Genomic DNA, 16,705 nt, shown 5'->3' with positions numbered 1-16,705 from the left:
CCACTTGCCCATCTTTCAAGAACGTCAGCTGCAACAGCTGCAGCTTCCTGGCGTCCATTTTGCAGGCTGCATACAAGAGGCCCCAAATCACTTGTTTAAATAAGAGCCTCCAGGGCGGGGAAGAAATCTCTGGGGTGTGTGAAGGCTGTACTCATTGGGCGTGTACTCACAAACTGACTTCCTCCTGCTCTCCCTCCCTCTGCTGCCTAGAGCAGGTAAGCCCCACCCTAGAGCACAGAACACAGCTAACGGGATTCCTGTGAGGGCGCCACGCTGGAGCAAGCACAGCATTCACCTCCACAAACTAGTAACTGCAGGTCCACCAGGGAGAACAGCTTCCACTGAATAGGCCAGACTGCAGCCTCCCAGTCTCCACTCAGCCAGGTGCAGTGGCTGATGCCACTCCTCTGGGGAGGAGAAACGGACAATCTTCAGGGAGCCCTACCCCAGCACCCCACTGCAGGCTATGAGCCACAGGATGCAGAATGAAAGGATAAAATTTTTCTTTCAATTCTACCTCCCCTTTGTATTTCTTTGTTTTGGGGGCTGCCTCAATTCTGTATCTGTGAAATCTGTCCAAAGAGGGACTGGAATCCCTGCCTCTAAGTCTGAGACCCACCTGTCCATTGCTATTATCTGGGGTAAGAAGAGAGGAAAGCTTTGATTCCCTGATGGAGAGATTTCCCTAAAATGAACCCTTCATTTGTTCTGGAGTTCTTCATGTTCTGAAGACATAAGAGCAACCCACACAGCATCTGCAAGACCCATAAACACTACACTTTCTAAAGTATCACAAGCCACTAGACAGTAAAGTCAATGAGAGCAGGTCAGCCTTGTCCAACCATGGTATCCCCAGTGCCTGGCATATGGTAGATACTCAGTAGACACATATTGGATGGATGGATGGATGGGTGGATGGATGGATGGATGGGTGGATGGATGGGAGAGCAGACTGATGGAATGGTGAATGAATGAATGAGCAAATGTATGAACAAATGAAGTTCGAAGGAAGATTTCACAGAACATTTAGCCCTCAGGGTTCAATCTCTGGGTGAGAGACTTACCAGAGCCATCGGGAATGGATCTTACGAATGTTGGCAACATCTTGACTGTGGCTGTTGGATTAAAATCCCGGGAGAGGCCATTCTTCATTTCCTTCTTGAAGCGAGTCATGATATCTATGAGAGTTTCATCGGACAGCCGCATGGCATAGAGATACTTGTCAATCTGGAGGAGAATGAGAAGGAAGGAGAGTGAGGTCGAGGGGGAGGACAGGGCAGGGTGAGGCACCCACCCACTGAGACGGCCAGCTCCCACAGGCACAGGAACACGCACGCTGGCACATTGCATGGTGGAAGGTCATTCAACTGCCATCAACCATGTCACCTAGAGCAGGTTTGCAAATGCTCTGAGCCCTAGTTCCTGGCCTGTAAAATGAACCCAATATCTCTAAGATCCTTTCCAAACCTCAAATATGACATGGAAGCTGCTCTTCAACCCCCAAGTACTTGATGGAGGCAGGTTTCCTCCAGTATCAGGAACACCTCAAGCCTCCTTCCCTCAATGAGAACTGGCTGGCTCACTCTCGCTGGGATGGGAATGACAGAGAGGCTACGAACAAGGGCTCTGGAGCCAGCCAACTAGGTTCAATGCTAGCCCCACAGCTTAATAGCTGTGTGAATTTCAGTTTCCTCAACTGAAAAACTGAGATGATAGATAGGACCTAACATATAGGATAAGTTCAAATGAGTAAGAAGAACTTGGAACACCGTAAGTGCTCAATAAACATCAGTTATTATTATTAATATGAGACAGTAGTACTGGTAGGTATCCATGGGCAAGACTTCTAGAAAGGTAGAAATGGCGGCCAAAGGGCTAGGACTCTTCTGAGAACACATGGTGGCAGGCCCAGAGTGCAGAAACCTTAAGTCCAACCTCAATGTATGGAGACAGCCCTGGGCTCCCATACACATGTGCTAGGCCTGTGAGCCAGGCCATGGGCCCTGTACCTCCGAGTCAGGCTACTCCCATCCTTCACCAGGCCTGACCCAACCTGTTCCTCTTCCTGGGTTCCCCGTTCTCCTCAAGCTGCCCAGCTCCTAACCTCAGGCACCCTGGGTTGTCACTGGCTATCACTAGTTGTTCATCCTTCATGGTATCTTCGCATTTATTCTCCCAAAAAGTATTCACTGGGCACCAGCTAGGTGCCTAGCATTGGGCTAGACACCTGTCCTGATGGCACTGTCCCTGTGGAGTTCACCAAGGAAGGTCCTTGTGTTTCACCATCCACTCTTTCTGCTGCTCTGTGTGCCTGGATTGCTGATGATCATCCACTGTAACAGTTTGTCTTCAGTCTCTCCCTTCCAACCCATCTTCTACACACTGTAGCATTAGCCTCTTAAAGTACAGTCTAATCAAGTCATGCCTCTGCCCAAAGCCTGGCAATGCCTCCTCAATGCCAAGGCACCTACCCTCTGCAGGTGTGGCTCTGTGCTCTCTGAACTCCGGCCAAACCACGTCTACCATTCCTGGTAGGTGCTCCAGGCTCTCCTCCTTCTGCTGTCACCTCTACCTGAAATGCCCTTCCTTTTCTTCCCAGCTCACCTAACCTTCAAAGTTCAAATCAACTGTCACTTCCTCCTGAAGATGTCCAAGTCCCTCACGCTGGATATCACCCCTCTTTCAGCACTGACCCGGAGGCAGGGTCTGGCCTGGATCTCTGCTTTCCATGCGTGTCACCTTGACCTCCCCAGTGCCTCACATGGAGCCTTGCACACAGAAGGCTCCCAGTGGATAGGGAGACAGATTTACAGCCCCACAAGGCTGAAAATACCTTAACAGTGGTGTTTTGTTTGTTTGTTTGTTTTTCGGGGGTTTTTTTGTTGTTTTTTTTTGACATAGTCTCTCTCTGTCACCCAGGCTGGAATGCAGTGGCGCAATCTTGGCTCACTGTAACCTCCACCTCCCGGGTTCAAGTGATTCTCCTGCCTCAGCCTCCTGAGTGGCTGGGATTACAGGCGTGCTAATTTTTGTATTTTTAGTAGAGACAGGGTTTCACCATGTTGGTCAGGCTGGTCTCAAACTCCTGACCTGAAGTGATCCACCCATCTAGGCCTCCCAAAGTGTCTGCCAACACTCTCTGCACCCAAGGATGATCCTTGCCCCAACTCCTAACCACTAGCCCTACCACCTTTTTCCCTTTACAATAAAGCAGCTCAAAGACGGGCAATCAGAAACCACCAAGAGCCAGAATAGAAATTGCCAGAAGAGGCCGGACATGGAGGCTGACACCTGTAATCCCAGAACTTTGCAGGGCCAAGGCAGGAGGATCATTTGAGCCCAGGAGTTTGAGACTAGCCTGGGCAACAACCCCGTCTCTACAAAAAATAAAAATTAGCCCAGCGTGGTGATGCACACCTGTAGTCTCAGCTACAGGCTGAGGCAAGAGGATCACTTGGGCCCAAGAGGTTGAGGCTGCACTGAGCCATGATTGCACCACTGCACTCCAGCCTAAGTGACAGAGTGAGACTGTCTCTAAAAAAAAAAAAAAATTAACAATTGGCCAGGAGCAGTGGCTCACGCCTGTAATCCCAACACTTTGGGAGGCTAAGGCAGGCAGATTGCTTGAGGCCAGGAGTTCGAGACTAGCCTGGGCAACACGGCGAAATCTCATCACTAACAAAATACAAAAATTAGCCAGGTGTGGTGATACGCCCCTGTAGTCCCAGCTACTCAGGAGACTGAGGCAGGAGGATTGCTTGAGCTGGGGAAGCAGAGGTTGCAGGGCGCTATGATCATGCCACTGCACCCCAGCTTGGGTGACAAAGTGAGATCCAGTATCAAAAAAAAAATATATATATATATACACACACACACATATATATATGGAGCCTTGCACACAGAAGGCTCTTTATATATATAAAAAACATATATATATTTAAAAAACATATATATATATGTTTTAAAGGAAAAAGAAAATGGCCAGAAACATGGCCCTTGGGAGGAGAGACAAGCCATGCCCTACTCTGGTTGGTGGCATTCATCAGCAGTCCTTGCCATCATAGTGCCCTGGGTCTGCGGGGAGAGACAGCCATGGTGCAAGCATGGAAGAGACGGCTTCCTGGAGAGGCGAAGTTGGAGAGCATTCCCAGGCACAAGCAAGGGCATGTGTGAAGGCCAAAGGGGAGGGAGGGTGGTTTTGTGATGAATGAGCAGACGGTGTGCCTGGGAAGACTGGCCAGAGCTCAACCACACAGGGCCTGATGAGCCACATAAACAAATACAAGCGGGATCCCACAGCACAGTGAGCCTTGGGACAGCTTTACTGATTACAACTATGATGAGAGTTGTGTGTCTGCTGTGTGGAGAATGGGGGAGCAAGTGCAAGATCATACAATAAAAGCCACATTTCTAGCTGGCACAGTGGCTCACGCCTGTATCCTGGCACTTTGGGAGGCCGAGGCAGGAGGATTGCTTAGATCCAAAAGATCAAGACCAGCCTGAGCAACATAGTGAGATCGCACCTCTAAAATATTTTTTAATTTTAATTTTAGGCCGGGAGCAGTGGCTAACGCCTGTAACCCCAGAACTTTGAGAGGCCGAGGCGAGTGGATTACTTGAGGTCAGGAGTTCAAGACCAGCCTGGCCAACGTGGTAAAACCCGGTCTCTACCAAAAATACAAAAATTAGCTGGGCATGGTGGGGCAGGCCTGTAATCCCAGCTACTCAGGAGACTGAGATAGGAGAATAGCTCGAACCCAGGAGGTGGAGGAGATTGCAGTGAGACAAGATCGCGCCATTGCACTCCAGCCTGGGCAAGGCAGCAAGACTCCGTCTCAAAAAAATTTTTTAATTTTAATTTTTAAAAAGGCACATTGCTACTCCAGCATTTTGGACATGCCCCAACGACCACACTCCCCACACATCATGATTATCCACATAGGAGTTGTCCATCTCCTATGATACTGTGTGAGTTCCCCAGGGAAAGAAAACATATTAAATAGACCTTTGGAACTCACCCAGTTGCTCGACACAAAGAAGGAATTCAAAAAATGCTGGGTCCTGGAATAATACTATATAATTCTCTTGTGGTTTACAGTATATCAGTGTATCAAGATCCAGTATGTCATTTAACCTTCAAAACTGTCAGGGAGATGTTCTTAATCCCCATTTTACAGACACAGAAACTGAGGGTCCAAGAAGCTAAGTGATTAGTTCAAAGCACACAGCTGGGGGAGTGACGTTTTATACCTGCAAGTCTAAGGCTCCTCCATACAATCATCCCTGCCCCTTAAGGAAGGCTGGTCCCCTGCTCTGCAGAAGGCAGATCCTAGTAGAGCTGTTGGGGTTTTCCAGCTGGACAAGCAGAAGCTTCTTGAAAAGGCAGCTCTCCATAACTCCACAGCTATCCTGCCTTCTAACTCCAGGTGCAGCTCAGCACACAGACACTGATCCAAAAACCCCAACGTTTCAGGACAATCAAGCTGAACCCAAACAAAGCTTAGAAGCTCAAATCAAAAAGCAGGCTGCAGACACAGAGGACGGCCTCGTCCTCAAGCTGCTATGGAGGGAGGGTTTTCCTCCTTTCGTTCAGGTTCATGAGTCATCATGGGGTACAACCCCTCTCAGAAGAGACATGAATACTGGGGCCAAAAGGGGGGTACAGTTGAGGCAAGGCTGGAACTGAAACCGGGGCCTCCTGGATCTTACATGAATGAGGACAGTGAAGGGAAGCCCTTTCTTTCCACTGGTCCTCAGGAGATCAGAAGGGGCCACTGAACCAGCAAAGACCCTAGGCCTGGGGCTGGGCTGCCAAGGGAGAAGTCAGCTCCCTGGTACCTGGCACACTGCCCAGTCAGGCAGGCACCTGGTGCAGGACTCAGCAGACATGCCCCTCTGGACTGTGGGCCTTTAGGTGGCCTGGAGGCACTGGAGAAAAGCACATGTCAAGAGACACCTGCAGAAAACTTCCAGGGGCCCAGAGAACCCAGCACCTCACTGAGCAAAACGTATCTTCCTCGTTCAGACTAGCCCCTCCTGGCACTCCACTGGACCACTCCTGTCTCCGTCGGAAAGAGTCTGGGAATGGGCAGTGGGTAGAAGAAGAGAGGGAGGAAGAACGGGCATCGGAGAAATCACTCCTGCCCATTTGCTCCAGATCTCTGCCAGAAACCCAGGAAGAAAGGCTGACTCTTGCTCTTTGGGGACTTGGCCAAAGTCTGTGGCCTTTCAACTTTTCTATTTCTGTCCTCCTCCCCACAGCATCTCCAGATCTTTTCTCTCCTCCTTCCTTTTCCCCTCTTCCCTCTCTCTACACACACACTCTCACACACACACTCTCACACACACTCACATACACACACGTACTCATACGCATACTCACACACACATACACACACACACACACACACATCTCTATAATCCTGTCCCCTTCTCTTAGGTGCTGCCTCCAAATCACCACTGCTTTACTGCTCCGGTCAAACGTCAGTGCCAGAAGAACACCCACCCTCCGTTTGGGGGATGGGGAGGACACCGCACAGCACCTCTTCCTGCTGCTTCCACTACAAGCCTGGGTCTATGGATGTCTGTCAGAAGACAGAGGTTCCCAGGAGTCATGACAGGAACCCAGGCCCTCAAATGCTCACTCCCAAACATGGTGCCTGACATGAGTGCGTGGGATTCTGGTCAGGCTGGGATGGAAATGGGAAGGCACCTGGTCCCAGAGACCAGACATCAGACACCCAGTGGGGTCCCTCAGACTCTTGCCTGAGGCTGCCGAGAACCCGCATCCAGCCTCCAGGGCCTCTCCACCACTGCCCAGAGGGAAGAGCCCTTCCTATCAGGGTAGCCAGGCTGGCTGCACAGGGCGGGTGCTCCTGCTCAAACACTGTCCAGACACTGGTCCTGGATTCTCCTTCTTGTGGACCCAGCGGGCCTTGAAGCTCTCAGCGGCTCCCAAAGTTGGACCCCCGCAGAGCAGGAGGACATGTCATCAGCAGAGAGCACACAGCCTCGCCAAGCTTCCCTGGCTCAAAGCCCTCCAGCCAAGGAAAGAACTCAATGGCCTGGCACTGCACTCAACTCACACACATTTCTGTGCCCGACCCCAGCCCCAGCTCCTGCTCCCAACAGAACATGCACAAAAAACAAACTCAAGACTGGGCATGCCCAAGTGAACAGGCCAGTCGTGGCAGGGGCCACCAGTAACCACTGGTAACCATCCCAGCCATTTTCACCCCACTCCGTGGAAGGGGGCAAAGCCATGGAAAATTTCACTCCCTCTCTCATCCACCCTCCTGCGAGGATCGAGAATGATGCAGAACAGCAGGCGTGACTGAAGCTGCTGACACAGGCCTTTAAAATGAACTTTCCGGCCGGGCGCGGTGGCTCACGCCTGTAATCCCAGCACTTTGGGAGGCCGAGGCGGGCGGATCACAAGGTCAGGAGATCGAGACCATGGTGAAACCCCGTCTCTACTAAAAAAATACAAAAAATGAGCTGGGCGCGGTGGCGGGCGCCTGTAGTTCCAGCTACTCGGGAGGCTGAGGCAGGAGAATGGCGTGAACCCAGGAGGCGGAGCTTGCAGTGAGCCAGGATCGCGCCACTGCACTCCAGCTTGGGCGACAGAGCGAGACTCCGTCTCAAAAAAAAAAAAAAAAAAATGAACTTTCCAAGAGAGGCGCTCCACTTACAAAAAGAAATCATGGCATGCACCCTGAAGGGTTAAGAAAGATGTTAGCTTAGGGGAGGACAGAGATTTCAACATCAGAATTCACTTCCCTTTGCTAAGGACACTGACTCAGAGAGAATGAGCCCTGGGTGCTTGTTAACATCATGATTAGCAATGGCTCACATGTGCACTGGCCCTTCAGACACAGAACCTTCACATACATTATCCCATTTAAACTGTGTAGAAAGAAGTGAAATGAGCTTGTGGATGCTAAGTGCCAGGCAGGAAGCAGGTGCTTTAATGCTAGTTCCCTTTCTCCTGTCACTACAGCCCAGTGAAGTAGGCAGGAAAGACATCATTATCTCCATTATCTAGGAGAGGAAACAGACCCATGATTCAAGCTAAGTTGAGGAGTTTATAAATGGCAGCTGGGTCTAGATTCCAGGGCTCACAACCTCCCACTTGGGGCTTCACCTTAAGCATTTCCATTTTCCTCACGTGGTAGAAAGAACACAGGGCTGTGGACAGACAGCTGGGTTCAAATCCTATTTACTAGCTGTGTTACTTTGGACAAGTTACTTAATCTCTCTGAGTCTCACTTAGTCTCACTTTTTTTTTTTTTTTTTTTTTTGTGACGGAGTCTGGCTCAGTCGCCCAGGCTGGAGTGCGGTGGTGCTCTCTCGGCTCACTGCAAGCTCCACCTCCCGGGTTCACACCATTCTCCTGCCTCAGCCTCCCGAGTAGCTGGGACTACAGGCGCCTGCCACCACGCTTGGCTAATATTTTTTGTATTTTTAATAGAGACGGGGTTTCACCATGTTAGCCAGGATGGTCTTGATCCCTGACCTCATGATCTGCTCGCCTCGGCCTCCAAAGTGCTGGGATTACAGGTGTGAGCCACCGCGCCCAGCATTCTGAGTCTCACTTTAAGATGGAGATAATAAATCCTCCACTTCAGAGGGTTATGGGGAGGATTTTAATGTGCCAGAAACAAAGTAAGCATCAAGTGTCATTTCCTGTACCCCTAACTCCTTTCATCTCAATGCCTGAAAAATGCATCTACTGGCCGGGCACGGTGGCTCACGCTCGTAATCCCAGCACTTTGGGAGGCTGAGGCGGGTGGATCACCTGAGAGGTCAGGAGTTCAAGACCAGCCTGGCCAACATGGTGAAACCCAACTCTACTAAAAATACAAAAAAAATTAGCTGAGCGTGGTGGCAGATGCCTGTAATCCCAGCTACTCCGGAAGCTGAGGCAGGAGAATCACTTGAACTCCAGAGGCAAAGGTTGCAGTGAGCTGAGATTGCGCCACTGCACTTCAGCCTGGGCAACAAGGCGAGACTTCGTCTCCAAAAAAAAAAAAAAAAAATGCATCTACCACAAATGCTATTGACCCATTAGTAGAAAACTAAAGCTGGGAGGCAATATGCCTGAAAAAATGGCAAATGAAAAACTCTGACAAAACTGCTCTGAAACATTTGCACTGTTTCATTTTTTTTTAAAGACACAATAACAGGCCAGGCGCAGTGGCTCATGCCTGTAATCCCTGCACTTTGGGAGACCAAGGCGGGTGATCACCTGAGATCAGAAGTTCAAGACCAGCCTGATCAACATGGAGAAACCCCGTCTCTACTAAAAATACAAAATTAGCCGGGCATGGTGGCGGGCGCCTGTAACCCCAGCTACTTGGAGGCTGAGGCAAGAGAATCGCTTGAACCCAGGAGGCGGAGGTTGCAGTGAGCCAAGATCGCGCCACTGCACCTAGGCAACAAGAGCAAAACTCCATCTCAAAAAAAAAAAAAGCAGTAACAGTAATATATACTTATTGTAAAATATATTCCAACATCATATAAATGCATAAAAGTAAAAATTATTAATTCTTTCCCCAGTGTCCCCAGAGATATCCCTGCTAATGGAGTTTTATGTACTAGGACTGTCTTCCTCCCTAAACAAACACTCATACATACAGAGATGGATGGTTCTTTTTGTTTTACAAAAATGGAATTATATTATAAACACTTTTTCTTTAAAAACCAACTTCCTGCTTCTATTGCCTGCAGACACTCTCTAAGACTCAAACTAGCAGAGCGGTACTAAAGACTTCCTCAGGACCCCTCCCGGTCCAATGACAGGGCACAGTCGGGGCCATGTAGACACCTGCATTTGACTTCTGGCTCTGCCATCCTATGGGCACCTCAGTCTTCCCATCTGTCACGTGGGTGTGTTCCTATGACTTTGACCTATAAAGGCCTCTCTACTTTGCACAGTGCTTTTACCTGTTGGTCCTTACAGCATCCTGTCTGCAGAAGCAGAACAGGTACCATCACTTCCAATGCCCTGGGCAAGAATGAGGGGCCAGGAGGTTCCTCAACTGGCCAGAGTGACATACTTGCAGAGATTCGTGTGGACCGCAAGCTCCCTGATTCCTGGTCCTGTGCTCTATCCTCTCAGTCCAGGGAGAGCCAGGGTCAGGAGCTTCCTGGAGAGGGAGATGCGATACTATAGGGGGTATCACCACCACAGCTCCAGCCACTCCAGAACAGCATGGCTATCCGGCCTTACAGAAAGCACGCCACTCCAGTGTGACCTCCAGGAGGCCACTTCTCCCCTCCAGCTGGGATCAGAGCCACAACAAGCTGTCCGATCTGCTCCTTCCCCTTTCACACAGTCTGGGAAGGAAGTTCAACAGCCATAGCAAGCTGAGACCCTGGGCCCACACCATGGTCTGTGCCCACCCAGCAGCCCCAGACTCCTCTTCCTGCCCGCACATGGTTTCTGCGGCGGCCCAGCCCCACCTCAGTACTGCGGGTGGCGGCCGGGAACCTAGTTTCTGTTCTGTGCTTGGCAGCCGGTCTCTGAGCAGGGAGGGAGTTGGCCACGAGGGGAGGCAGCCCTGATCTAGTGGGGTCCCTAAAGCAACCACTAACACCCAGCACCCTGACAGTGGCTCATCACCTCAAAGGTCCTTCCTTGCAGAGCCCTGTCCAGTCTGCCTCCTGGGCCTCTCCAACCCCAGTTCCTTCTTCCTCCCAAAGCTCACCTCCCAACTCACCTTGTCAGGAGCACTTGCCATGATCTACCCCATCCCACACCGTCCACTCCTCTCCTCAGCATCCCCTCGGCCTTAGGTGTTCACTATGTAGGAGTCGACCTGCCCGGGAGACACTTCGTGTTGTGTATCTTTCCTGGGCGTTGCAGGGACACATGCATGGTCCACGCCACCAGCTAGACCGTGAGTGCCAGAGGTACAGGAGCCATGCCCTCTGGGCTCTTTGTGTGCCCAGGAGCTCTAGGAGGCACCGCGTGGTGGCTCCTGGGCCAGGCTGGGTGGCTCCTGTGCTGGGCGGGAGGCCTCCAGTGACACTAGCCTAGGGAGGTCTCAGAGGGTTTGCTGGCTCAGATAAGGCCCCGAGACTTCCCCAAATGGCCCAGCCCTTCTTCCCCGGCAGCGGCCTCTCACTTCAGGCTTTCCTCTAAGGTAGAGTTCCAAGCACTTCTAACCCCTGCTTTCCCCTCACCACTTCACCACTGCATGGCTGGGGCCCAGAGGAACAGAGGGGCTGAAAGATAATCAGAATTCCCACTCCCTTATTCAAGCTGAGTCACCTGCAAGCTACCAGAGGAACTGTGTCTGGGATAATCAATTCCACTGCAGGGCTCCTCAGTGACAGGTCTGTGTGAGATCATCACCAAAGCCAAAACCATCCCTCAGGCACTCAAAAACCTCATCCTGGGGACACAGCCTTGCCCGGTCTCTTCTCTCAGGTTCATAGTGTCTCTCAGCATGTGTAAACTGTTGGTTCTGTTTCAATGAACTCTGTTTACGTACAACAAATCATGAGGAAAATGGGATCCCCATTTTTTCTTTTTTGAGACAGAGTCTCGCTCCGTCACCAGGCTGGAGTGCAGTGGCCCAATCTCAGCTCACTGCAAGCTCCGCCTCCTGGGTTCAAGCGATTCTCAACCTCCTGAGTAGCTGGGACTACAGGCGCACGCCACCACACCCAGCTAATTTTTGTATTTTAAGTAGAGACAGGGTGTCACTATGTTGGCCAGGATGATCTTGATCTCTTGACCTTGTGATCCGCCCGCCTCAGCCTCCCTAAGTGTTGGGATAACAGGCGTTAGCCACTGCGCCCAGCCGGGATCCCCATTCTTGATGAAGAAACTGAGGTTCTAGCAATATGAATGTGGACAGGGTCCATGCTGGGTGCTTTAACCTCCTCTATCCAAATCTGCACAATGTGTAAGGAAGCTATTATGAACCCCACATGAGGTAGGTGGAACCTAGGGCTGTGAAGTTAGCCAAATGCCCCAGGCCACTCAGCAAGCAGAGCAGCACTCCAACTTCAGCACCCCTTCCCTTGGCCTCCTCTTCCTAGGAGAACCTGAGTAGGGCCTGGAGGTTCTAAAAGGAGCTTCCTGACTCGTGAAAGTGGCCAAGTCCTCGCCCAGAAAGACAACAAGGCTGTCACACTAAACTAGCTAAAAATAAAGCAGGCCCCCATTCCCTCCGGGGGGGAACAGAACGGCCCTGGAATGTGGCAGGGCAGGCACAACAGGCTTACTTCTCAGCCTCCTGGTGGATGGCTTAGCAAACAGCCAGCTTCTGGACCTCCAGTCTCACAATTCCCACTGTCCCAGCACCTCCCGACAACAGGGAGAAAAGGATCTGAGTGCAGACAGGTTTACTTTCACTGCCAGACAACCAAACCCCAACGCCGTGGCTTGGAGATACTGCAGTGGTGGGACTGGACTGAGCTAGAAATCGAAAGACCTCAGGCCTCGGCCAAGGGCACTGCCTCCCTCTATGACCTTGAGCAAGTCACTTCGATCTCTTGTGTATTTCCATCAGTAAAACAGCAATCATGAAAACTGCCTTCTGGCCTCACATACTATACACAGGAGCTCCGTGACACTTTAGAGTCCTCAGAACATGGCGTTTCAGCAACCCATGGTGTCATTTTAATCTGTCCATTTGGCCAGGGCACATAGACACGCAGATGGCCCAGGAGCTCCCACACAATCCAAGGCAAAGGCAGAATGGCACTCGGGACCCCTGCCCAGGCTCAGGGCCCTGTTGTCTGCCTACCCTGTTAGCCAGGAAGCTGCCATCCTCCACCTGGCTACTCAAGGTGTCTACAGCTGTAAGCTGGGTGAGTAACAATGATAACACCTGACATTTGTACAGTTCTGTACACTTTCCAAGTATTTCCTTGTCCATTCTCTAATTTGAAAAGTGGGGGCAGAGAACAGGGCAGGTATCATTTACCTCATCTGACAGATGAAACAGAGGCGAGGCCGGGTACAGTGGCTCACACCTGTAATCCCAGCACTTTGAGAGGCTGAGGTGGGTGGATCACTTGGCCAGTTCAAGATCAGTCTGGCCAACATGGCAAAACCGTCTCTCTACTAAAACTATAAAAAAATTAGCTGGGTGTGGTGCAGCGCTCCTGTAATCCTAGCTACTAGAGAGGCTGAGGCATGAGAATCGCCTGAACCAGGGAAGCAGAGGTTGCGGTGAGTCAAGATTGTGCCAGTGCACTTCAGCCTGTGTGACAGAGCAAGACTGTCTCAAAAAAAAAAGAAAGAAAGAAAGAAAGAAAGAAAATGAGGTCTAGAGAGCTTGATGGTCACCTCACAATACTACTCAAGCTGGATGGGTAGTTTCAAGATCATGGATTCCAGATAAGGAAACTGCAGCTTACAGAGGAGGAAACCAAGGTCCAAGGATCCACAGGAACCCACTGCTTTAAATGCAGAGTGCAAACTCCTAAGCCATGGAATTCACCACCTAGCAGAGCACTGTCCAACAGGAAGATAATATGAGCCAAATATACAATGTTAACTTTTCTAGTAGCCACATTTAAAAAGAACAGGTGAAATTAATTTTTTTCTTTTTATAATCTCATTCTGTCACCCAGAATGGAGTACAGTGGAGCAATCAGGGCTCACTGCAGCCTCAAACAATCAAAGCAGTCCTTCTGCCTCAGCCTCCCAAGTGAAATACTGTATTTTATTTAACCCAGTATATCCAAAATGTTGTTTCTACATCTAATCAATATCAGAAAAAAAAAAAAATTTTTTTTTTGAGACAGGGTCTTGCTCCATCACCTAGGCTGGAGTGCAGTGGGTCAATCAGGGCTCACTGCAGCCTTGACCTCCTGGGCTCAAGCAATCCTCTCACCTCAGACTCCCAAGTGGCTGGGACCACAGATGTGTGCCACCACGCCCAGCTAATGTTGTTAATTATTTGTAGAGATGAGGTCTGCTATATTGCCCAGGCTGATCTCAAGCTCCTGGGCTCAAGTGATCCTCTGGCCTCAGCCTCCTAAAGTGCCAAGATTACAGGTGTGAGCCACCATGCCCAGCCAATACTAGAAAACTACTGGCCGGGTGCGGTGGCTCACGCCTGTAATCCCAGCACTTTGGGAGACCGAGGCAGGTGGATCACTTGAGGTCAGGAGTTCGAGACCAGCCTGGCCAACATGGTGAAACCCCGACTCTACCAAAAATACAAAAAATTAGCTCAGTGTGGTGGTGCACACCTGTAATCCCAGCTACTTGGGAGGCTAAGGCAGGAGAATCACTTGAACCTGGGAGGTGGAGGTTGCAGTGAGCCAAGATCGTGCCACTGCACTCCAGCCTGGTGACAGAGCAAGACTCTGTCTCAAAAAAAAAAAAAAAAAAAAATTGAAAACGATTACCAGGCTATTTCATATTCTTTGTGTCACATGAAATTTTTGAAAACCTGTATGGAGTTTATATGCCACAGCACATCTCAAATCAGACTTGCCACATTTTAAGAGCTCAACAGCCACCTATGGCTGGTGCCTACTATTCTGGACACACAGCCCTAGCATTTCTGACACATCTCCATTATCAGAGCCTTGGGTGATGGTTTCTATGAGGAAGGCCGCTGCAATGTAGAACACGTGGTAGCCGAAAAGAAATATCCTTCCTTCCCATTTTAGGTTTATGGCTGAGGCCCCTATAACAAAAGACAGAGTAACAAGAACAAGGCACACAAATGAATCTAAGTTTTTAGGTGACACAGAAGCCTTCAAAAGGAAATGAAGGTACAAAGAAACAGGTAACTCTCGCCAGGCGTTGTGGCTCATGCCTGTGATCCCAGCACTTTGGAAGGCCAAGGTGGGCAGATCACTTGAGGACAGGAGTTTGAGACCAGTCTAGTCAACATAGTGAAACCCCATCTCTACCAAAAATACAAAAATTAGCCAGGTGTGGTGACACATGCCTGTAATCCCAGCTACTCGGGAGACCGAGGTGGGAGAAATGCTTGAACCAGGAAGGTGGAGGCTGCAGTGAGCCGAGATTGCGCCACTGCACTCCGGCCTGGGCAACACAGCGAGAACTGTCTCAAAAAAAAAAAAAAGAAAGAAAGAAAGAAAGAAAAAAAAAAAACAGGTAAGTCTGCATATTTCTCTCTGTCAGGTTTGATGAAGAAGTGGATGGTCATGAAGAAGTGTGACTGGAGAAAGGGGATATGATCTAATAGTGATAAACTGAAGAGAAGTTAGCAGGCCCTGTTTGTTCAGATTCTTCTCTGTGTCTCTGTATCTCCAGAGATAAGGATGTTCCTTTCTTCTGGGTATAGGGTAGACACCTTCTTGAATGAGTCTGCATCAGGGAAGAAGGGAGGGGAAAGGTGAAAGACCTTCCTGCTTCTGCTGTTTTCTCAAATGCCATATTACTATTTGGGGATTGTATGCCCTGAACCCCATCAATGGCTTTGGAGTCTGGAGCCCTGGACCACAGTTCTGGGTCTGCAGGCACAGCAACAACTGCCCACTGGCGTTGGGGAGGTCTGTGTCCCCATCCTAGCTGTACTGCTTTCTGGCCACCAAGATCACATGAATTCCACTTCCTGGGCCTCACCTGCCCCATATGTAAGATGCAGGAAGAAATTCCTACATCCAAGCTTGATGGAAGGATTCAGCTAAAGCAAGCATCTGATTAAATCAAGTATTTTATAAATGACACTGAACTTCGTAAATGTGAGGCAGTGTCTTTATCACAGCAGTAGCCTGGGTCTCCTACTTCACTCACCACACCCACCCAGACAGGGTCCTAGAAGGCACCAGGAGACATCAGGGACATGAGGTCTGGGTGAATAACATGCTGAAGACAAGCCCTATGTGTCAATCAACCGATGGAATCGACAGCTGCTTACAGTACCCCCAGGCAGAGGCTAAGAGTGGGCATCACAAGGAGCACTGAGGGAGTTTTCATGCAGGTTAAGCATTGCCCTCCTGGGGGTCCTGTTTTAAATGCAAACAAGAACGGGAGGAAGGAGACAAATGAAAAGGGAGATTTGAAAAACAGGGCAAATCCCTAACATTTCACTGTTAATGACCTTACTGGATCCATTTCCTTCCCAAGTGGAAGAGGCTCATCAACACTAAGCAAATGGGGCTGGGGGTGGGGCAGCAGGCACAGGCAGGAGAGACCGTGCTGGTGCTGGGGAGGGGCAGGAAATAGGGGACAGGGAACCTGGATCCCAAGCCAATTCCACCCCTCTCCCACTCCAGTCTTTCCCCCCTTGATCTGTTTCCCTAAACTGCACAATGAGAGTTGGGTATAATGGTGGAAAGAACATGGATTTCTGACTCAGGGGACCAGCAGTACTGGGTTCCTGTGCCTGTCATTCATGAGTTGTGTGGTCATCAGCAAGTCAATTCACCACCTGGGGGGCCTTCGTTTGCTCATTTCTGAATGGAGATAATGCCTTCCTCCTCAAATCGATTAAAAGCAGGGGCTCTCCAAGGAATTCCATTCCTACATATACACCCAAGAGACACGAAAGCATGTCTGGCCAGGCGCGGTGGCTCACGCCTGTAATCCCAGCATTTTGGGAGGCTGAGACGGGCGGATCATAAGGTCAAGAGATCAAGACCATCCTGGCCAACATGGTGAAACTCCATCTCTACTAAAAATACAAAAATTAGCTGGGCATGGTGGCATGTGCCTATAGTCCCAGCTACTTGGGAGGCTGAGGCAGGAGAATCACTTGAA

At 50.1% G+C, this 16,705-nt stretch overlaps 1 protein-coding gene across 5 annotated transcripts in view; it reads right to left on the bottom strand.

Moving 5' to 3' along the window:
• The window catches only part of LOC105466097 (hexokinase 1), a 130,971-nt gene that overhangs the window by 58,057 nt on the left and 56,209 nt on the right, over positions 1-16,705 (bottom strand). For all 5 annotated transcript variants that reach the window (XM_071069669.1, XM_071069670.1, XM_011715030.2 and 2 more), the window contains one exon: positions 1,065-1,227. In XM_071069669.1, coding sequence (XP_070925770.1) covers positions 1,065-1,227 — 163 coding nt within the window. The remainder of the gene's footprint in view (positions 1-1,064; positions 1,228-16,705) is intronic.

This window comes from Macaca nemestrina, chromosome 9 (genome assembly GCF_043159975.1).
Source record: "Macaca nemestrina isolate mMacNem1 chromosome 9, mMacNem.hap1, whole genome shotgun sequence".
NCBI classification, from domain to species: domain Eukaryota; kingdom Metazoa; phylum Chordata; class Mammalia; order Primates; family Cercopithecidae; genus Macaca; species Macaca nemestrina.
This window is presented reverse-complemented; position numbering and strand designations above follow the sequence as displayed.